Source organism: Crocuta crocuta, unplaced genomic scaffold (genome assembly GCF_008692635.1).
Source record: "Crocuta crocuta isolate KB4526 unplaced genomic scaffold, BGI_CrCroc_1.0 scaffold124, whole genome shotgun sequence".
NCBI classification, from domain to species: domain Eukaryota; kingdom Metazoa; phylum Chordata; class Mammalia; order Carnivora; family Hyaenidae; genus Crocuta; species Crocuta crocuta.
The window spans coordinates 10,809,799-10,833,607 of NW_027551573.1; the positions used below are offsets into that span (position 1 = coordinate 10,809,799).

The following is a 23,809-nucleotide window of genomic DNA, read 5'->3' on the forward strand; positions in this document are numbered from 1 at the left end:
GGAAAGCTGTTACTTCTACTTATATTCTTGGTCTATTTTAGCAATAAATGCAAATTTAAAAACCCTGTGTAGAAATCTCTCAGCCTTCAATTGCCCATAGTAAAAGTTAAACCCTTGAATTCCATTTAGAACCTTCTACCATTAATTAGTTGTATGACTTGTGGTATTTATATCCTGTGCATGCTATAGCCATCCATGAGTAAATTTTCCAGATGGTGGAAAGAGTCATTTTGACTTATTCCCTGTTTGAGCTGTCGTGACATGTTCTGCTCTGTAACTCAGAAATTACTGATTTATTTTTGTTACTGAACTCAGAGTTCCAGGTTATAAATCTAAATATTCAGTGATTCTACTTACATTTTTTTTCTCCATCTATGGAATAAAATTCATCAAATCCTAAATTGTTACTTTCATTTTTCATGACCAAATGTTTCAGTGTTTCCTACTAGAAGCATTAAGTGGTTCCTAGAAGTGAGAACTCTAAAGGAAAAAGTAGTCCTTCTAGGAGTTATGCATTTTTTTACTCTGTTGCCTACCTTATAAGCACAGTATACTGCTGTCCTAAGTATGTATAGCAGCTCACTGTGATAGAGGGGATATATAGGGATCATATACTCCTTTGTGGTTCTTTACTGTTTTACAATATTTCCCAAATTCTTTGACCCACATTTAATCCTCCCAATGATGACTGCAGGTGGTAGACAAATTATGTTCCTTTTGGTCATTTGACAGATAAAGATAAAGAATACAGAGATAATGAGTTTCCTGAAAACTGGATCATTCAGTAAGTGGTGTGAGACAACTGGATATATTCTTCTGTTAAAAAAGTACAGTTGGATCATAACTCACAGCTTAAGCCAGAATAAATTCTAGGTGAATCAAAGACTTAAAAGCAAAAATAATGTCCCCAAGTACTATGAATTTAAAAGGTCTTCTAACTTATAAGCAAACGTAGATGCTACAAAGAAAAATATTAATAAATCACAAACAGAAGAATAATTTTCTTAAGGTAGAATGGACTCCTGCAAATTGGCAAGAAAAGACCAACAACATTATTAATAAGAAAACTAAAAGTTGGGCCACCTGGGTGGCTCAGTTGGTTAAGCATCCAACTTTGGGGTTCTGTCTCCCTCTCTCCCTGCCCCTTCCCTGCTCACATTCTGTCTCTCTCAAAAATAAACATTTAAAAAAATAATTTAAGAAAAAGGAAAGTATTCTTCACCATCCATCATAAATTCACAGTGTTAAACTAAAGAATGAGAAGGAACAAGGAAATAGTTTTATTTAAGAATGTTTTTGGGGCCTCTTGGTGGCTCAGTCGGTTAAGCATCCAACTTTGGCTCAGGTCATGATCTTGCAGTCTATGAGTTCAAGCCCCACGTCAGGCTCTGTGCTGACAGCTCAGCCTAGAGCCTGCTTCAGATTCTGTCTCCCTTTCTCTCTACCCCACCCCCCACTTGCTCTGTCTCTCTCAAACATAAATATTTGTTAAAAAAAATTTTTTTTAAGAATTTTTTTCATAAAGCAAGCAAACACTCATAATTTTATTAGATCTTAACTCTTAAATACACATCTTTTTAATAGTCTTTGTTGGGAAATTAATTCATAAAACTTTTTTGCTTTACAGAGTAAGGAAGGTGGTTGTCTTGATGAAAAGCACTGGGGTGATTGGATTGTTAGCTGAACTAACCACTTTTTTTTTTTTTTTAATGTAACACTATTTTTTACTTGAACAACTGACAAACCTATGGTTATTCACATTTGGGGTTTGGTAGACATTTTCTCTAAAATGAACAAAATGAACTCATCATTTTAAGGCAACAACTGACAGGAAAGTACCAACGATAAAATTTAATGTTTCAACAGTGTGGAGGTTCCTCAGGAAACTAACAATAGAACTCCCCTATGACCCAGCAATAGCACTGCTAGGAATTTACCCAAGGGATACAGAAATGCTGATGCATAGGAGCACATGTACCCCAATGTTCATAGCAGCACTCTCCACAATAGCTAAAACATGGAAAGAGCCTAAGTGTCCATCAACAGATGAATGGATCAAGAAGATGTGGTTTATCTATACCATGGAATACTACATGGCAATGAGAAACAATGAAATCTGGCCATGTGTAGCAACATGGATGGACCTAGAGGGTGTTATGCTGAGCGAAATAAGTCAGGCAGAGAAGGACAAATATCATATGTTTGCACGTATAGGAGGATTAGGAGGAACTTGATGGAGGAACAAGGGGGAGAAGAAGGGCGGAAATGGTGGGGGAAAGGGAGAGAGGCAAACCATGAGAGACTCTTGAATGCTGACAAAAACTGAGGACTGATGGATGTGGGGGGGAGGGGGGATGGGCATGGAGGAGGGCACTTTGGGGATGAGCACTGAGTGTTATGTGGAAACTAATTTGACAATAAACCATTTGTAAAAAAAAAAATGTAAAAGCAAAAAAAAAAAAAAATACAGGCATTGGTATATTTCTCCAAAAAAAAAATGAAAAAATAAAATAAAATAACAATGAAAGAAAGAAAAAGAGAAAGAAAAATAAATAAATAAAAAATTTAATGTTTCAAGCAAAAATTGGGATTTTTAGAAAATTTTAATCTGCTACCATGACCTGACAGCTTCCCAATTCCTGAAGACTTTTTTGATGAGATTTATGGTAATATTGACAAATGGGAATTGTTGATATTATACAATGAAATGTTTTAACATTTGGAAAATCTACATAACTCAGTGAATCAGTATCTTCTAAATGTTTGATAGTGGTTTTACAAAGTCATGCAATGGTAAAATATCCATTCAAAATGCAAAATAAATTGCTAGATTTAAATTAACAATCGTAAAACTTCGTTGCTATGGCTCTAGATTCTTCATTGCAACTAACCTTTAAGAAATTATTACTTGTTGAATTTTTGTGGTAGTATGAAAGAATATCCAGAGTTTCCTGATAAAAACTATTGAAATACTCTTCCAAGTATATGTTTGTTTTTTTCTGAGAGAGAGAGAGAGAGAGAGCGTGAGCAGGGGAGGCTCAGAGAGAGAGGGAGACATGGAATCAGAAACAGGCTCCAGGCTCTGAGCTGGCTGTCAGCACAGAGCCTGACGCGGGGCTCAAACCCATGAACCATGAGATCATGACCTGAGCCAAAATCAGATGCTTAACTGACTGAGCCACCCTGGCACCCCCCAAGTATATGTTTTCACGTTTGTCAATCAAAATAACAGATTGAGAACAAAAGTAGCATGAAAATCCAACTTTTTTCCATTAGGCTGAGTAATGCCACTTTTCTTGCAAAATGTTTTTGTTTTGAAAAGTACAGTAGTTATTTTTCATGATAATGTTATTTATGCTCACGTGTAGATTTATGGTTATTTTTTACTTAATATTTAAATTCCTCAGTTTTAATTTCTAATATATAAATAATCCATAGATATAACTCACATAAACAAAACTTGTTGGGGTCCTCAGTTTTTAAGAGTTTAAAGGATTCTTGATACTAAAAAGTTTGAGAACTACTCCTTTATGGAGATTAAAATAAAAACTTTCAGTTCATTATAACTATTGAAACAGTAATTTCCAATTTAGGAATTTATATTACAGATAAAACCTCAGAAGATGAGGTAATGTAAGTACCAAATTATTCATTGTTGGATTCTAATCAAAAGGTCATAAACAACCTAGTGTCTTCTCATCAGGAGAGAATTGGTTATATTGAGTATATTCATATAACGTAATGCTATGTCACATACGAGGCACATACAAATTCATCAGTGTGCAAAGATCTCAACGATATCTTTTCAAGGTGTTGAAAACTATGTAGACTACTGTCTTTTGTACAGAATTATATATAGTATATGTATATGCATAGATAAAGGATACACAAGGGCACCTTGGTGGCTCAGTCAGTTGAGCATCCGACTTCAGCTCAGGTCATGAGCTCACTGTGAGTTTGAGCCCTGCATTGGGCTCTGTGATAACAGCTCAGAGCCTGGAGCCTGTTTCAGATTCTGTGTCTCCCTCTTTCTCTGCCCNCAAAAAGTCCTAATGTTTTAAAAATTGTGTTCCCATTTCTTTCCCAAAATTACATGGCAAATTACTTATTAGGAGCTAAGCCAGGTTAAAAATCAAATCTGTCTAATCTTGGTTCTGCCTTCTTCCCATTATATTAAAATTTCCACACACTGTCACGGAGTGGGAAGACATTCACAGAAAACAGCTATTTTATGTAGTGGTAATTGTTTTGTTGCTGTAATGAGTTGACCTGCCCAAAAGACACAAGAATTTGTAGAAGATGAGCTGGACTCAGTCCCAAGAGGCTAGATGGAGCAAAGCTCCCGAGAAGGGGATACAGACTGAGTCCTAACGGGATAATGGAGGGGCACCTGGGTGGCTTAGTTGGTTGAGCATCTGACTTCAGCTCAGGTCATAATTGATCCCACAGTGCCTGGGTTTGAGCCCCGCTTTGGGCTCTGTGCTGACAGCTCAGTCTGAAGCCTGCTTCGGATTCTGTGTCTGCCCCCCACCCCCACCCCGTGCTCTGTCTCTCCCTCAAAATCAAATAAACACTAAAAAAAAAAAAAAAAAAAAGGCGGGGGGCGGTAATGGAATTTGATTAGCAAGAAGAGTTTATTCAAGACAGAAGTAGGGATCCATGTAGCACCCCCCAGGTATCCCTGAGAGATCATTGTAAATGCCTCAGAGCCGTGGTTCCCACACGTTCCCATGCATCCGTATCAACAATAAGGTGTATGAAAACACAGGTTCCCGGGCCCCACTCTCTGAGGTTCTGATCCATTAGATCTGGATAGGGGCTTAAGATTTCACATTTCTGACAAGTTTCCAGGTGATACTGAAGCTGTGGTGACTGAGACGCCACTTTGAGAATCACTGCTTTAGAGAAACTGTGCTGTTCGATGTTGGATAGGTAATATGTGATCTGGAGCCAGAACAATGAATTGTAATGTGTTTAAATGATACCAAAGGTCAATTAACTTTAAGAGACTTAATTATATATGTTTAAGGAAATAAGTAATATATATGTTACCCTTTTTTATCTATATCTTCTTAATCCTCTGCTTAATGAAAAACAAAAATTATTATATAAAAGTTCATTATCCATCTTTATGAAAACAGTAACTTAATTTTAGTGTCTTTTTGGTTTTAAAGTTAAAATTTCTCAGAAAATTGGTTCGAGTCATTAAACTTATTTCAGTAAGTTACTTCTCTGTTTTTAAGGGAGAATTTCATTTGAAAATTAGCTAAGGTCAACATCAAATGGAAATTAACATGTGTTCAATGTGCAGTGTAGTCTCTAGAGGTTAACTATTCCAAAGGTCAATTTTTATACTGCAGTTTATAAAATAATGTAATCAAAATACCATTCCTTCTGTTATATTTTCTATTGAGTCTTTGAGAAGTGATGTTAGCCTTCAAGAAAACTTGAGATATGTAGTGTACTGTAAGTCCTGGGGAGAGGGAAGTACAAAGTTACTAATTACTGGGACTTTTTTAAAGAATCTATCCAAGTTGGGGCACCTAGGTAGCTTAGGTGGTTAAGCAGCTAAGGTAGGCTCAGGTCATGATATATAGAGCCCCGTGTCAGGCTCTGTGCTGACAGCTCAGAGCCTGGAGCCTGCTTCAGATTCTGTGTCTCCCTCTCTCTCTGCCCCTCCCCCACTCAGGCACGTGAGCTCTCTCTCACTCTCGCTCTCTCTGTCCAAAAAATGAAGAAACGTTAAAAAGAATTTTTTTTAAAGAATGTGTCCAGTTCACAGACTAGAACCTCCATCACCATGACTTCATAGCCTATTCAAAATCACATTATTCTTAGGGAATTTGCTTAAATCAGTACTAGTTCCTAGTCTTGGGGATTCACGTAAAATGTATTTTTCTGAAACTATTTTCTTCCCTACATACAAAACTTAAAGTAATATCAAAGTGTGGTGTGTTGTTTTTTTTTAAGTAAAATGGTACTAGAGTCTGAGATAAAAAAGATATGCAGATTATGAAAGACAGCAGCTATGGAAATAGTCTAGATTAAAGGAGGTTAACTAAATGCAGAGGTGCCTGGGTGGTTCAGTCGGTTAAGCATCTGACTCTTGATTTCAGCTCAGGTCATGATCTCACGTTTGGTGAGTTCTAGCCCCCATCAGGCTCTGAGCTGATAATACAAAGCCTGTTTAGGATTCTTGCTCCCTCTCTCTGCCCCTCCCTGGCTTTTGCACTCATGCACTAAGTAAGTAAGTAAATAAATAAATAAACGAACAAATAAATAAATAAAATGCAAGTCCTATCCCTAGATTGGATCCTGTGTTAGACAGGAGGCAAAAATGCTATAAAAAGACATTGGTCAAAGGATAAAATTGGAATATAGGTAATATATTAGATAAAGTATTTGTGTGAATTGATGAACTGATAACTACTGTGGTTATGTAAGAGAATATCTGTTTTCCCTAGGAAACAAACACTAAAGTATTTAGGGGTAAAGGGCCATAACGTATGTAATTATGTATGTAGTTCAACAGAAGATTGATTTCATAGAGCATACAAATTATAAAACAAATGGGGTAAAATGTTAACAATAGGCATATCTGGTTAGAGGGTTCATAGACATTCCATGAACATTATTATAATTTTAAGTTTAAATTACTTTCAAATAAAAAAATTTTTTAACCCTGCAGAAAAGTGAAATGTGAGATTTAAATGTTTGTTTCCTTTATGAAAGAAAACTTTCCTCTGGGTTTGAAGTTGGATTCTCAGAATGCTTTTCTGTTACTTCCCCTAAATATCAAAAAGTAGCACTTAGGCACAAGAAGCATTCTCTGATTAAGTTCTCAACTTCTATGACCATATCTATAAACTGTTGCTGATAATTTATATTAAAAGGTATAATTATGAGTTACCACTTGAGTTTATGTTTATTAGATAGTTATCTGCCAGCATTCAATATCAGCTAAGTCATGGTTGAAATACTTGTAGGAAATAGGAAACTACTTGGAAGAAAGACCAACTAGGGGAAAATAAAAGTATGAATCAGAATCTAATCTGAGTATTTTGCAATTGGGTAAAAGTGAAGGGCAGAGAGTTGGTGATGGTCTTCTAATTAGTCCCCCATTAATTTGCGATAAAATGGTTTAGCTTTTATTGATGTCGATGATATTACTAGAACCTACTTATAAATCGTATGTTACACTTAACTCATTCTTACTTAGCTAGCTGTTTTTTATTTATTTTTAAACCATGATAGGTGTTTATGCCCTTAGAAAGCTTTCTCCTTTCCAAGTATTTCTGTCTAGAGTTATATCTCTTTCTCTCAGCTTCTTTCTCCATAATCCAAAATCTGTACACTGTCAAATCACAGATATTCTCCATACCTTCCATTATCAATTAAACTATTTTATTTAATATTTTAATCTGTGTAAGGGTTTATTATCACAAATGATATTAATCATAAGAATCATAAATAATTAAACCATGAAATTAAATGAAAGAAATTTATTTTCCACTATGCTGTGCCTTTTTCCTTGCTGAGGTCAGTTTCCATTGGCTAGATTTTCAACACATCCAGCCTAAAATTATTTTTTCCTTTGTGAATATATTCCTGAAGTCTTGATAGGCTTGTAAAATTCTTTATTTCTCTTAATATGTAAGCCTACACAAGGATGAATATTTCTTTATTGTTAATCCTTATTATCTCCTTCCATCCGAAGGTACTTACTTCAGACACGCTGGATGTTAAACCATAGCAAATAAATCAGTGAATAAAGCAACACAAAATTTAAAATCTAAATGACTATTCCACTGTGCATGTCACTATAGAGATTTAACTCTAGATCATCAAAATCAGTACTCCAATAAACTCCCATCAGGTAAGGGGCAGTAGATAGGAGAGAGGCTCCTTAGTAATCTCATTTCTTTTTTTTTTTTTAATATTCATTTTTGAGAGAGAGAGAACACAAGTGTGGGGGGAGTCCGAGAGAGAGGGAGGCACAGAATCCAGCAAGTTCCAGGCTCTGTTCTGTCAACACACAACCCATGGGGCTTGAACCCACAAACCACAAGATCATAAACTGAGCTGAAGTCAGATGCTCAACCGACTGAGCCACCCAGGTGCCCTAGTAACCTTATTTCTGAAGGTCTATTCAAAACATTGTGCAGCTTTTTAACCAGTCACCCAGAAATGATATCTATATTCTCTTCATTTGCCTTTTTAATTGATAAAAATGTATTGGTGCTTTTTAGAAACCAGGGGGCAAAGAGCTTTACAACTCTTAAACTGAAGTTCATACTATATAAAAGACACTTAAGAGTATGCGTAAAGACACATTTACGCCAATAAATAATGAGTTACTATTGACATGTTTGTTTTTCCCCTATGGCAGCAATGATACTTATGTAAATAAGTCAAAAACCACGTTGTTTAAAAGTTGATGATTTTAACATTGAAGCCTGAAATGGAATCTTTTTCCAACACTGGATACATTTTTAACTACATTAGAGTGAGCAGTTTAAAGCAAGATACAATCCAGGGGCACTGAGTGGCTTCGTTGCTTAGGCGTCTGGCTCTTGACTTCAGCTCAGGTCATGAACTCACAGATTATGGGTTTGAGCCCCACATCACACTCTGCACTGACAGTGCAGACAGAGCACAGAGTCCCCTGCTTGGGATTCTCTCTTTCCCTCTCTCTCTCTGCTCCTTTCCTGCTAATGTTCTCTCTCTCCCTCTTTCTCCCTCTCTCTCTCTCTCAAGAATAAATAAATAAAATTTTAAAAAATAAAGCAAGATACAATCCAGGTAATAGATAGCAAGGGCCAGAGTAATTGAATCACATTTATTACAAAGTCATTTGTCAAACTCTTCTATTTATCCAGATTGATACAGACTTTGAACAAATAGGAAATGTAATCTGCTGTACAAGCACACTTTATTTTGTAGCTGTTAATGAACTCTTGAAGTTTCTTTTGGCAGATGGAGATGGACACATGGATCACTTACTGCCAGGCTGTGAAGATAAAAACTGCCAGAAAAGTGTCATTTACTTAGCAAGATCTGGAACAAAGCAGGTATATCAGCTTATTTTTTAATGTCAGTAGAGTTATCTTCTTGCAGAAAATCTTCAGAGATCTGAAAAAGTATCTGCAGAATCATAACAGAGAAACCAAATATAAATTATTCACTTCTTCATTTTAATTTAATGAAAGGCATATAAATCTTTTTGAGGGGGGAAAGAACTGTTATAATCATTTCTGGTGAAGAAAACCTATTATTGTTCCTGTAATTAAATTATCCATTAGCATTTTATAGGCTGGAAATATGGTTAAAATGCACTGAAACTATAATAAAAGATTATGGAAAACACCATCATATCTGTTTTCAAGGCTAATCTTGTCTTTACTTTTGGTTTATAAATCTGTTTCATTCTCATGCTGACTTTTTACCTGTAGCTTACTGTATATAAACAATTTAGATCTGATAGTCATAGCAGAAGATTAATGTGGGAATGATAGGTTGTAACATTGAGAATTTTTTCATATTGATAGCACTAGAAAAAAGAAAGCCAGTAATATAGTAGTAGAATTAATTGGCTTTGTTTTTAAGGTAATAAATGATAGAATAACATACTGACTTTTATTGCCCTTTTACGTAGGAAATCACATTTTATCCTAAGACAATAAAGAAAAATCTTCGGTCAACAGTCTAAAAGCATTTACTACACCCAGGAGTTTCATTATATTAAACTTTTTTAAGTTTTGAATTACTGAAAACATGAAGTCAAATAACACCTAATCAGTGGTTCATAGGTGTAAGTAAACACAGTAATTAAATAGCCTGGCTTCAAGTGAGAAACTACTGTAAGAATATTTTCAAATTATACAGTAATCTCTCTTTGGGAAGATAAATGTCACAGCTCTTTGGCGACTCATAAGGAGGTCATAGAAATAAAAAAATCTTTTTACTTTTTAGACCTTAATACGTTTACCTTAATAGGAATCTTTGATCCTCATTAATAGTCTGCCAAACATTTCTGAAATTTGTGGTAGCTTGGTATTTTGTGAAATTTCCTATCTTCTTCCAAAGTAAAACAAACTATTTTTTTTCAAAGTTAAGTGAATCATCAAAACATAATAGTTTTTTTGCTTTTAGGCAAGATTGAAAAATTAATTAAAGATGTAAATAAGATTTTTTAAATAGTTTTCTATAAATATGGTCTTTTATTAGCTGTTTTTTTTCTTTTTGGCAAATTATGATTTCTTTGGAAAACCTAGAAAATGTTTGGGATACCCTATGTACTAAACCCTTTCCAAGAAGCCATTTTTAATATAGTTTGACTTAGAGACACATAAAGAGTCACCTGCTTGAAAGAAAACATAAAAAAATAAAAACATATTTAGGCATGTTTGGCCTGCTGGCACTTCAAGCCAGCTGCACCTATTTGCACATATCCAGAGTATGTGCCAGTATTTTATACTTTTAACTAATTATGGGCATATTTATAATTTTAATGGTATGATTTCCACTCTTCAGATTTTAGTGTGCATTAGGTTATTAAAAGTAAAGATGGGGGCATTCAAGAGAGAAATGGATTCCCGAAAGCTCTTTTTGAAATCAACCTATTCTCTCTGTTCTCTTCACTGTAATCAGGATAGAAATAAACAGTGTATGAAAAATGTAGCTTCCAGCCATTTTGGTGACGAAGCTCACCCCCCTGGGCAGGCAGAGCTTCTTCAGGGTTGGTGCTAGTGTTATTAGGAAAGCCTCAGAGCTCTTGGCTCTGAAGATGGTAACTGAAGTCATCATCATGTATAAGAGGCAAAGCAAGGGAACAAGGGAGACTCCATCATCTTCTAGCTTTCTTCCTAAACTGGTTCTCCTGAAAGGACATCAGTATTAGATGATATTACAGTTTGCTGTAATTTAAAAATAAAACATTCATTTGAGATTACATGTCCACTCAACACATGTTTAAAATGGGGGATTCAACTATAGGAATCAGCATCAGTTCAAATCTAAGAGTCTGTGATTTTGTGAAAAACTTTCAAAGGCTCTATGTACCAGTTCAAGGAAAAATAACTAGTGATAAATTTCATTATTTTCTTTTTTTAAATATAATTTATTGTCAAATCTGTTTACATACAACGCCCAGTGCTCATCCCAACTAGTGCCTTACTCAATGCCCATCCCCCACTTTCCCATATCCCCCACCCCCAGCAACCTTCAGTTTGTTCTCAGTATTCCAGTCTCCTATGATTTGCCTCCCTCCCTCTTTGTAACTTTTTTTTTAACCACTTCCCCTTTCCAGTGGTCTTCTGTTGAGTTTCTCAAGATCCACATATGAGTGAAAATGTGGTATCTGTCTTTCTCTATCTGACTTATTTGACTTAAATTAATACCCTCCAGTTCTATTCACGTTGCTGCAAAGGGCATGATTTCATTCTTTCTCATTGCCCAGTAGTATTCATTGTGTATATAAACCACATCATCTTTATCTGTTAGTCAGTTAATAGACATACAGGCTCTTTCCATAATTTGGCTACTGTTGAAAGTGCTGCTATAAACATTGGGTACATGCACCCCTATGAATCAGCACTTCTGTATCCCTTGGGTAAATTCCTAGCAGAGCTATTCCTGGGTCATAGGGGAGTTCTATTTTTAGGTTTTTAAAGAACCTCCACACTGATTTCCAGAGCAGCTGCAACAGTTTGCATTCCCACCAACAGTGCAAGAGGGTTCCCATTTCTCCACATCCTTGCCAGCATCTATAGTCTCCTGATTTGTTCATTTTAGCCATTCTGAGTAGCGTGAGGTGGATTGAGTGTGGTTTTAATTTGTATATGCTGATGATGAGTGACATTGTACATTGTTTTGGTGTCTGTTGGCCCTCTGACTGTCTTCTTTGGAAAGGTGTCTATTCGTGTCTCTGCCCATTTCTTCACTGGATTATTTTTTTCGGGGGTGTGGAGTTTGGTGAGTTCCTTATAGATTTTGGATACTAGTCCTTAATCTGATATGTCATTTGCAAATATGTTTTCCCATTCTGTCGGTTGCCTTTTAGTTTTGTTGATTGTTTCCTTTGCAGTGCAGAAAATTTTTATCTTGATGAGGTCCCAATAGTTCATTTTTGTTTTTGATTCCCTTGCGTTTGGAGATGTGTCAAGTAAGAAATTGGTGCAGCTGAGGTCAAGAAAGTTGTTTCCTGTTTTCTCCTCTAGGGTTTTGATGGTTTGACCTCATATTCAGGTCCTTCATCTGTTTTGAGTTTATTTTTGTGTATGGTGTAAGAAAGTGGTCTAGTTTTATTCTTTTGCATGTTGCTGTCCAGTTCTCCCAGCACCATTTGCTAAGGAGACTCTTTTTTCCATTGGATACTCTTTCCTGCTTTGTCAAAGATTAGTTGGCCATATCTGTGGGTCCAGTTCTGGGTTCTCTATTCTGTTCCATTGGTTTATGTGTCTGTTTTTGTACCAGTACCATACTGTCTTGATGATTACAGCTTTGTAGTAGAGGCTAAAGTCTGGGATGGTGATACCTCCTGTTCTGGTTTTCTTCTTCAATATTAGTTTGGCTATTCAGGATCTTTTGTGGTTCCATACAAATTTTAGGATTGTTTGTTCTAGCTTTGAGAAGAATGCTGATGCATTTTTGATTGGGAATGCATTGAATGTGTAGATTCCTTTGGCTAGTATTGACATTTTAACAGTATTTATTCTTCTAATCCGTGAGCATGGAATGTTGTTCCATTTCTTTGTGTCTTCTTCAATTTCCTTCCTAAGTTTTCTATCATTTTCATCATATAGATCTTTTACATCTTTGGTCAGGTGTATTCGTAGGTATTATGGTTTTTGGGTACAGTTGTAAATGGGATCAGTTTCTTGATTTCTCTTTCTGTTGCTTCATTATTGTTGTATAGAAATTCAACCTTTTCTGTAGGTTGATTTTGTACCCTGCGACTTTGCTGAATTCCTGGGTCTTGAATTCATGGATCAGTTCTAGCAGACTTTTGGTGGAGTCTTTCGGGTTTTCCATGTAGAATATCATGTCATCTTGAAAAGTGAAAGTTTGACTTCATCTTTGCCAATTCTGATGCCTTTTATTTCCTTTTGTTGTCGGACTGCTGATGCTAGGACTTCCAGCACTATGTTAAACAACAGTGGTGAGAGTGGACATCCCTGTCATGTCCTGATCTCAGAGGGAAGGCTCTCAGTTTTTCCCCATTGAGGATGATATTAGCTATGGGCTTTTCATAAATGACTTTTATGATGTTTAAGCATGTTTCTTCTGACTTTCTTGAGGATTTTTATTAAGAAAGGATGTTGTATTTTGTCAAATGCTTTTTCTGTATTGATAGGATCATATGGTTCTTTTCTTTTATTAATGTGATGTCTCACATTGATTGACTTTCAAATATTGAACCAGTGCTGCACCCCAGGAATGAATCCCACTGGATCATGGTGAATAATTCTTTTTATATGCTGTTAAATTCATTTGCTAGTATCTTGTTGAGAATTTTTGTATCCATTTTCATCAGGGATATTGGCCTACAGTCCTCTTTCTGCTAGGTGTCTGTCTGGTTTGAGAATCAAACTAATGCTGAATGAGTGAGTCCAGAAGTTTTCCTTCCATTTCTATTTTTTGGAACAGCTTGAGAAGCATAGATATTAACTCTGTTTTAAATGTCTGTATAGAATTTCCCAGGGAAACGATCTGGTTCAGGACTCTTATTTGTTGGGAGATTTTTGATAACTGATTCAATTTCTTCACTAGTTATGGGTCTGTTCAAATTTTCTATTTCTTTCCTTTGAGTTTTGGTAATGTCTGGGTGTTTAGAAATTTGTCCATTTTTTCCAGGTTGCCCAGTTCGTTGTCATATAATTTTTCATAGTATTCCCTGATAATTGCTTGTATTTCTGACGGGTTGGTTGCAATAAATCCATTTTCATTTGTGATTTTGTCTATATGGGTCCTCTCTCTTTTCTTTTTGAGAAGCCTGGCTAGAAGTTTACCAATTTTGTTTATTTTTTTCAAAAAACCAGCTTTTGGTTTCATTGATCTGTTCAACTGGTTTTTTGGATTCTATATTGTTTATTTCTCTTCTCCTACTGGGTTTGGGGTGCTCTTGTTGCTCTCCCTCTAGTTCCTTTATGTGCACTGTTAGATTTTATATTAGTGCTTTTTCTAATTTCTTGAAATAGGCCTAGAGTGCAATATACTTTCCTCTTAGGACTGCNCAATAAATCCATTTTCATTTGTGATTTTGTCTATATGGGTCCTCTCTCTTTTCTTTTTGAGAAGCCTGGCTAGAAGTTTACCAATTTTGTTTATTTTTTTCAAAAAACCAGCTTTTGGTTTCATTGATCTGTTCAACTGGTTTTTTGGATTCTATATTGTTTATTTCTCTTCTCCTACTGGGTTTGGGGTGCTCTTGTTGCTCTCCCTCTAGTTCCTTTATGTGCACTGTTAGATTTTATATTAGTGCTTTTTCTAATTTCTTGAAATAGGCCTAGAGTGCAATATACTTTCCTCTTAGGACTGCCTTTGCCGCATCCCATAGAGTTTGGATTGTTGTATTCTCATTTTCATTTGTTTCCATATATTTTTTAATTTCTTCTCTAATTGCCTGATTGGTCCATTTTTTCTTTAGTAGGGTGTTCTTTAACCTCCATGTTTTTGGAGGTTTTCTAGACTTCTTCATGTGGTTGATTTCAAGTTCATAGCATTGTGATCTGAAAGTGTGCATGGTATGATCTCAATTCTTTTATATTTATTGAGGACTGCTTTATGTCCCAGTCTGTGATCTATCTTGGAGAATGTGCCATGTGTACTTGAGAAGAAAGTGAATTCCATGGCCTCAGGATGCAGAGTTCTAAATATATCTGTCAGATCCATCTGGTCCAATGGGTCATTCAAGTCCATTGTTTCTTTAGTGATTTTCTGTCTAGTCAATCTATCCATTGCTGTAAGTGGAGTATTAAAGTCCCCTACAATTACCACATTCTTATCAATAAGATTGCTTGTGTTTGTGATTGTTTTATGTATTGGGGTGCTTTTGAATTCGGTGCCTAGACATTTATAATTGTTAGTTCTTCCTGATGGATAAACCCTTTAATTATTATAGAATGCCCTTCTTCATCGCTTGTTACAGCTTTTATTTTAAAGTCTGGTCTAACTGATATAAGTATGGCTACTCCAGCTTTCTTTTGACTTCTAGTAGCATGATAGATAGTTCTCCATCCTGTCACTTTCAATCTGTAGGCGTTCTCAGGTCTAAAATGAGTCTCTTGTAGACAGCAAATAGATGGACTTTGTTTATTTATCCATTCTGCTACCCTTGTCTTTTGATTGGAGCATTTAGTCCATTTACATTCTGTGTTATTATTGAAAAATATGCATTTAAAGTCATTGTGTTATCTGTAGGCTTCATGCTTGTAGTCGTGTCTTTGGTACTTTGTTTTCCTTACGACATTTCCCTCATAGAGTTCCCCTTAGGATCTCTATGGTTTAGTAGTGTTGAATTCCTTTAGTTTTTGTCTATTTGGGAAAACCTTTATCCCTCCTTCTATTCTGAATGACAGGCTTGCTCAGTGAAAGGTTCTTGGCTGCATATTTTTCCTGTTCATCACATTGCAGATTTCCCACCATTCCTTTCTGGCCTCCCAGGTTTCAGTAGATAGTTCTGCTACTACCCTTATGTATCTCCCTTTGTGTGTTAAGGCCCGTTTGTCCCTAGCTGCTTTCAGAGTTCTCTCTTTATCCTTGTATTTTGCCAGTTTCACTATGATATGTTGTGCAGAAGATCGATTCGAGTTACGTCTGAGGGGAGTTCTCTGTGCCTTTTGGGTTTCAATGTCTGTTTTCTTCCCCAGGCTGGGGAAGTTCTCAGTTCTGATTTGTTCAAGTACCCACTTCAGCTCCTTCCACTCTCTCTTCTTCATCTTGTGGAATTCCTATGATATGGATATTGTTCTGTTTGATTACATCACTTAGTTCTCTGATTCTCCCTTCATACTCCTGGATTTTTTTAATCTCTCTTTTTCTCAGCTTTCTCTTTTCCCATAACTTTATCTTCTAATTCACCTATTCTCTCCTCTTTCTCTTCAATCCACACTTTGGCCACCTCCATTTTATTTTGCACCTCATTTAACATTTTTTAATTCATTCTATTTTTAAGATCCTTGATATTTGCAGCAATAGGGTCTCTGCTGTAGTCTATGCTGTTTTTTCAAGCCCAGTGATTAATTTTATGACTACTATTTGAAGTTCTTGTTCCATTATGTTGCTTATATCTGTTTTGACCAATTCTTTAGCTGTCATTTCTTCCTGGGATTTCTTTTGAGGAGAATTCTCCCGTTTTGCCATTTTGGGTAGTTTTCTGCCCCTTATGAGTTTTAAAAGCTTTTTATGTGCTCGGCTCCTGCAAGCACTTCTATATTAAAGGAGAGTCATACACTGTCCAGGGTCTGGCCATTCAGGAGGTGTTTTTTCGAGAGTGTAACTTGGTCTCTGTTGTTGTGACTTTGGTTATTTTATTTTCCTACTCGTAGTGATGTTTTGGACTCTCCACCAGGAATGCTTTAATTTGTTCCTTGACATAGCCCTATGGGCCCTTTAGGATATCTGAGTTTCTCTCTGGTAGGCTCAGTCTCTTCCTTCCAGACTCTTGAGGTTCAAAGTCCTTTGGCTTCAGCCCTTCTTTAAGAGACGCAGGAAGTATGGATCCCTACATTTCTCCACCATGTTGGCCCCTCCCCTCTCAACTAGTGATGAATTTTAAAGGGGAACTTTACTTTTTCAGAGTGTCAATTTCTGTTCTTAAAAGTAAATTATAATACCCAGCATATTGTAGAGATAAAGAAGTTGTAGAAAGATGATGCTTATCTTGAGGATTTTTAATGGATCATTTGTTTTGCAAATGCTGAAATTTTTTTTCTCAAGTAACTGTAAAATCTGATCTTTTACCTCTTATTTCATAGTGGGTTCCAGTTCTACAGGAGTTCAGCAACAAGGGCACACTCTGGGGCTTTGTGCCATTTGTGCATGAACAACGACCAACAGAAATACCAATTCCAATTACCCTTCATATTGGAGACTACAACATGGATGGCTATCCAGATGCTCTTGCCATACTGAAGAATACATCTGGAAGGTATGGAAATTAAGTGAGAAATATCTGTAAAAATATGTGTACTTTGATACTTTGTTAACTGAGTAGCACCTAAATTTGGTAAAATGCCTCAAATAAGGAACATTCTGAGCTTAGTTCCTGTTTCTTTACACTTTACCTGAATCACCAGTTGCTTAGAATACCTGATGTTTTCCATCTACTATAGAACGACGACGAACATCTTATCTAAAATACAAAGCCCATTTTTTATTCAACCAAACGTTATTGTTAAAAGGCCCAAAATTTTTTGGGAGACATAGTGTGCATGACAGTTCTTCCTGTGTGAATTTACTTTTGTCAAAAAAGCATTTGTAATTTGTTGAAGTTTTTTAACGTTTTACTTATTTTTGAGAGAGTGATAGAAACAGCATGAGCAGGGGAGGGTCAGAGAGAGAGGGAGACACAGAATCTGAAACAGGCTCCAGGCTCTGAGCTGGCTGTCAACACAGAGCCCAACGCAGGGCTCGAACCCACAAACCATGAGATCATGACCTAAGCTGAAGTTGGACACTTAACCGACTGAGCCACCCAGGTGCCCCGACTCTTTGTCTTTTAATAGGAGAATATAATCCATTGAAAGCAATACAATTTAGTGGATAAAACCTAGATTCATGGCAACTATTGACCTGTGTCTTGGTTTTAATATGTTACTGATTATAATAATAGTACCTACTTCATGAGGTTATTGTGAAGAACAAATGAGTTAACATATGCAAAGGACTTAAAACACTGCATGGCGTAATGTAAGTTCCATGTGTAAGTGTCTGTTATTTTAATTATTTAATAATATTTTGTGGTTACACATGTTTGGTCTGTTCCTGACATTTTATGGTCTGTATTCATTATGTTTTTTTCTTATTTTTACCCCTTCTTTTCTCTCTTCTGTTGGATCATTTAAACATTTCTTCTTTTGTTGTTCCTAACATGGTTTATATATTACCAATTTTATTTCTGTAGTAGTGGTTACACTTAAATGTTTAGTATATATATTTAAATTTTATTTTTAAATGAACTACTAAAGATACAATAATACTTAAAGAATTTTTAGCACGCATTCAGTTCTTTCATTCCCCACCACACTGACTCCCTATTTAGTGATATCATCACCATTTATTTAATTACTTGTTATAATATTTGTTGCTATAATTATTTATACTTAGCTACAAAGTTTACTAGTTTCTTTGATCACCATTGAATATGGTGTGTTCCATCTTTCTCTGATTCATATATTATTTTTCTAGATACATTATCAAATAATTCTATCAGTGAGAATATAAGGAGCCTTTCTGACTGTCCATATCTGAAAACTTTCTTTTTAATATAATTTATTGTCAAATTGGCTAGCATACAGTGTGTAAAGTGTGCTCTTGGTTTTTTGGGGTAGACTCCAGTGGTTCAGTGCTTACATACAGCACCCAGGGCTCATCCCAATAAGTGCCCTCCTCAATGTCTATCACCCATTTTCCCCTTTCCCTGTGCCCCCCATCAACTCTCAGATTGTTCTCTGTATTTGAGAGTCTCTTTTGGTTTGCCTCCCTCCCTCTCTGTTTGTAACTGTTTTTTTCCCTTCCCCTCCCCTGTGGTACTCTGTTAAGTTTCTCAAGATCCACATATGAGTGAAAACATGGTATGTGTCTTTTTCTGACTGACTTATTTCACTTAATATAATACCTTCCAGTTCTATCCACATTGCCGCAAATGGCATGATTTCATTCTTTCTCATTTCCAAGTAGTATTCCATTGTATATATAAAATTTAAACCACATTTTCTTTATCCATTCATCAGTTGATGGACATTTAGGCTCTTTCCATATAATTTGGCTATTGTTAAAAGTGCTGCTATAAACATGGTGGTAAGTGTGCCCCTATGCATCAGCACTCCTGTATCCTTTAAATAAATTCCTAATAGTGTTATTGCTGGGTCATAGGGGAGTTCTATTTTTAATTTTTTAAGGAATCTCCAGCTGCACCAGTTTGCATTCCCTCCAACAGTGCAAGGGCGTTCCCATTCTCCACATCCTCACCAGCATCTGTTGTTCCCTAATATGTTAATTTTAGCCACTCCAACTGGTGTGAGGTGGTGTCTCAGTGTGGTTTTGATTTGTATTTCTCTGATGATGAGTGATGTTGATGATCTTTTCATGTGTCTGTCAGCCATCCGGATATCTTCTTTGGAAAAAATGGCTGTTCATGTTTTCTGCCCATGTCTTCACTGGATTATTTGTTTTTCAGGCATGGAGTTTGGTAAATTCTGTATAGATTTTGGATACTAACCCTTTATCTGATATGTCATTTGCAACTATCTTTTCCCATTCTGTCGGTTGCCTTTTAGTTTTGTTGATTATTTCCTTTACAGTGCAGAAGATTTTTATCTTGATGAGGTCCCAATAGTTCATTTTTGCTTTTGATTCCCTCTCATTTGGAGATGTGTCGAGTAAGAAATTGGTGCAGCAGAGGTCAAGGAAGTTCTTTCCTGCTTTCTTCTCTAGGGTTTTGATGGTTTCCTGTCTCACATTCAGGTCCTTCATCCGTTTTGAGTTTATTTTTGTGTATGGTGTAAGAAAGTGGTCTAGCTTTATTCTTCTGCATGTTGCTCTCAGTTCTCCCAGCACCATTTGCTAAAGAAACTGTCTTTTTTCCATTGGATACTCTTTCCTGCTTTGTCAAAGATTAGCTGGCTGTACATTTGTGGGTCCAATTCTGGGTTCTTTTCTTTTTTTTTTCTTTTTTATTTATTTCTGAGAGAGAGACAGCATGAGCAGGGAAGGATCAGAGAGAGAGGGAGACACAGAATCTGAAACAGGCTCTAGGCTCTGAGCTAGCTGTCAGCACAGAGCCCAACACAGGGCTCAAGCCCACAAACCGCGAGATCATGACCTAAGCCGAAGTCGGACGCTTAACCGACTGAACCACCCAGGCGCCCCCTGGGTTCTCTATTCTGTTCCATTGGTCTATGTGTCTGTTTTTGTGCCAATACCATACTGTCTTGATGATTACAGCTTTGTAGTAGAGGCTAAAGTCTGGGATGGTGATACCTCCTGTTTTGGTTTTCTTCTTCAATATTAGTTTGGCTATTCAGGGTCTTTTGTGGTTCCATACAAATTTTAGGATTGTTTGTTCTAGCTTTGAGAAGAATGCTGATGCAATTTTGATTGAGAATGCATTGAATGTGTAGATTCCTTTGGCTAGTATTGACATTTTAACAATATTTATTCTTCTAATCCATGATCATGGAATGTTGTTCCATTTCTTTGTGTCTTCTTCAATTTCTTTCCTAAGTTTTCTATAGTTTTCATCATATAGATCTTTTACATCTTTGGTTAGGTGTATTCGTAGGTATTTTATGGGTTTTGGCACAGTTGTAAATGGGATCAGTTTCTTGATTTCTCTTCCTGTTGCTTCATTATTGTTGTATAGAAATTCAACCTTTTCTGTAGGTTGATTTTGTACCCTGTTACTTTGTTGAATTCATGGATCAGTTCTAGCAGACTTTTGGTGGAGTCTTTCGGGTTTTTCATGTAGAGTATCATGTCATCTTGAAAAGTGAAAGTTTGACTTCATCTTTGCCAATTCTGATGCCTTTTGTTTCATTTTGTTGTCGAATTGCTTTCTCCCACTGTGCACTGTGCCTCTAAACTAGTTACGAAGCCCAGGGCTGGCCCCTCCTTCCCCAGGTGCACGACCAGGGCAGCTGGCCCAGTTCGGAGAAAGCCCTGAAATTAGAGATTGGATCTTTGTCTGTCCAGTCCCTGGTTTTTCTCTTATCCAGATACAGTCCTATGCTTCCCCAGCCTCTCTTTCTCTTCCATTTGTCTCCACAAAAGGGGATCCCTCCTATCTGTGCCTTTGCAGCCCATTTTATCTCTACCACTTCACAATCACGCACCTGTGGTCCACCAGGTTGTCCCTGTGGGCCTCTGGAGATGTCTTTGTCACTCTGTAGCACAGACTCTTGGAATTCAATGTTCGGAACTTCTGGACCCCCTACTTCGCTGCCATGTTGGATCTCTCTCCTTGTTAAATTTCTTTTTGTTATTTACATCTTTTCTTTGAGTCTCTTGACTCTTTCTTGTTTGCTTGTTCATTTTTTCTAAAGCATATGTTAGGACAAATACAGGATCTTCTAGATCTGTCTTTTGTTATTCATCCTCAACCCCTCACATTTTTTATATTTTTGTGTGCTGATTTCTAGAAAAATATTTGGCTCAACTGACTACCTTCATTACAGAAATGAATAGGACAGAATTTGAGGTTAATTAATACAGATCATTAATCACCACTATGAAAACAGCTCATAAAATATGACTGACAGTGTATCAGGAGCATCATTTTATAAGTACAGGGCAGCACACATAATTAATTTCAAAGTGTAGTGAATGATGTATGAATGTATATGGTAGTCTTTCCAGACAGACTGTGTTGATAAATTTTATTACTTACACAGGATTACTACCAAGATAAATTCCAATAAGTAGTTCCTATATAATTGATGAGTACACTGCTAACTTTGTTTTTGCATAAAATTATACTGTTATAGAGTAAATTAAGCTTTTTAGTGGTTGAATCATCAGCATATATACAATTAACTTTTATAAATGGTTGGGAGGTGCTAGGAATAATATACTTAAATCCATTTTATTTCATTTAAATCAGCTCCCTTACTAGAAAAGTAGCCACAGTTTCATGACCTCTAAGGAAAAGTAACAGTGTCCTTCAAAAGAGCAGTAACATGGACGATTTTGAACTCCTCTATTTTTTTTTTTTTAATTCTTACTAGCCATATCAATTAGACTAATGGTGGTAGAAACTGGCAGTATGGAATCCATTTCTCAGGATGACAGAATGGAAAATGCCTCTCCTATTAGGCCATGAATAAGAAAGGACTTAGATTTGGACTTCTCTGTTATGTATGTACTTGCAGTCAGATATATTAATAAAAGAAGAAGTAAAATATACACTTCTTCCACTACATTATATATCACTAAGTTTAAAAGAAAAGTTTAATTCTAAAAACACCTTAGTAAAAAAAGACAAGACCAGGGACTTTGGATTCCAGGTTAAATGTTAGTGGTGCCACTTAGGAGTTCTGTTTTCTTCAGCATGGTATTTATCCTATCTGTCTATCTTCAAATCTATAAAATAAGTATGTTTTTACATCCTCTACTAGTTTCTTGTGAGGACTGTATGAGATACCACTCCTTCATCTTTTGCCTCTCAAGTTTACCTTACTAAGAAGGCTATATTTAAACTAGACTATTTAAAGCATCATCAGGCACTTTAGTGGCTCAGTCGGTTTAAGTGTCTTAATCTTGATTTCAGCTCAGGTCATGATCTCACATTTCATGTGTTCAAGCCCCACCTCAAGCTCCATGATGACAGTGCAGAGCCTGCCTGGGATTCTCTCTGTCTTTCCCTCTCCTTCTGCTCCTATGCTGCACTTGCGCTCTCTCTTCTCTCACTCTCTCTCTCTCTCAAAATAAATAAACTTTAAATATATATATTACATATATATATTATATACTTACATATATATATATATAACTAGACTATCAACAACATGAATGTTGACTTTAGTTCCAGAAGACCAGTAACAGCTAGGTAACATCTGACGTATAAATTCCACAGTGATTTATATTGTCATGGAAAGAACTGATGGCTAATTTTGAACCACAACTCCTAAACCAAAATTTATGTATTAGAAATTTAAAATATTTAAGTTAAAACATATCAACCTAAGCATATAATTTAAATTTTTTAAAATTTTTTAAAAATCTATGTAGTTTAATCAGATTGGAGTCTTTCAAAACACAGCATATTATTTAGAGAGCAGTAGTCTCAAAATTATCTCTTGCAGGTCAACTATTTTAACTAAAGATGGAATTGTTTCTTCTATTGACTTTTAAAAATAACTTAAAGTTTTCCAGGTTTTTCCAGGTCTTCTATATGCAGGCTTTTTTCCACAAGGCTGATAGATTAAATACTATAACGTGTCACTGTTTGCATTGTTGTTACACATTAATTAAAGAAAACAAAAAAAAGGTCTGTGGTAGTAAGCTCTTTTTGTGTAAATCTATCACCTTTTCTCATTTTCTTCATGAGCAAAGAGAAAGGGACAGTCAAAGAATATGTAATGAAAAAATATATTAACGTTGTTACCCATTGTCTTTGTATCTTCAACATTAAATTAAATCTAAATATAATTTTGAAAAGTTGGGCTGTTTTTTTACAGAGAGGAGGCTCAATTCAGACTTTTCATCCTCAGTATCCACAATTTGCAAACATACCAAATATAGACCAGGCAGTATAGCAGCAGGGCACACAGGATGAGAATTACATGTGATGAAAAAGATTTATTTTAGAATCTGGACTTTGGATTATCGTTTCCTCATCTGTGAAATGAAGCAAATACTTGTGCTGAGTTACAGAGAAGTTGTCAAAATAAGATAATATGCATGCAAGAGAAAATTACAAAATGCTTTATTGAGTTAAGCCTTTATTTTAATCTTTAATTTCTTGGTAACAGATTTTTACTCCTCTAAGCATGTATTTACAGTATTTAAATTTACAGCATCTAGAGATTGTAGTATTGAGATTTGGGGTATAATATAATCTCATTTAATTATATATTATATTAGGCATTCA

The 23,809-nt window shown here is 35.9% G+C and overlaps 1 protein-coding gene across 1 annotated transcript in view; it reads left to right on the top strand.

Annotated features, from left to right (window-relative positions):
• The window catches only part of ITFG1 (integrin alpha FG-GAP repeat containing 1), a 273,114-nt gene that overhangs the window by 120,758 nt on the left and 128,547 nt on the right, over nt 1-23,809 (top strand). The window contains exons 9-10 of the mRNA XM_077751420.1: nt 8,977-9,071; nt 16,977-17,149. Of these exons, the coding sequence (XP_077607546.1) occupies nt 8,977-9,071; nt 16,977-17,149 (268 nt within the window). The remainder of the gene's footprint in view (nt 1-8,976; nt 9,072-16,976; nt 17,150-23,809) is intronic.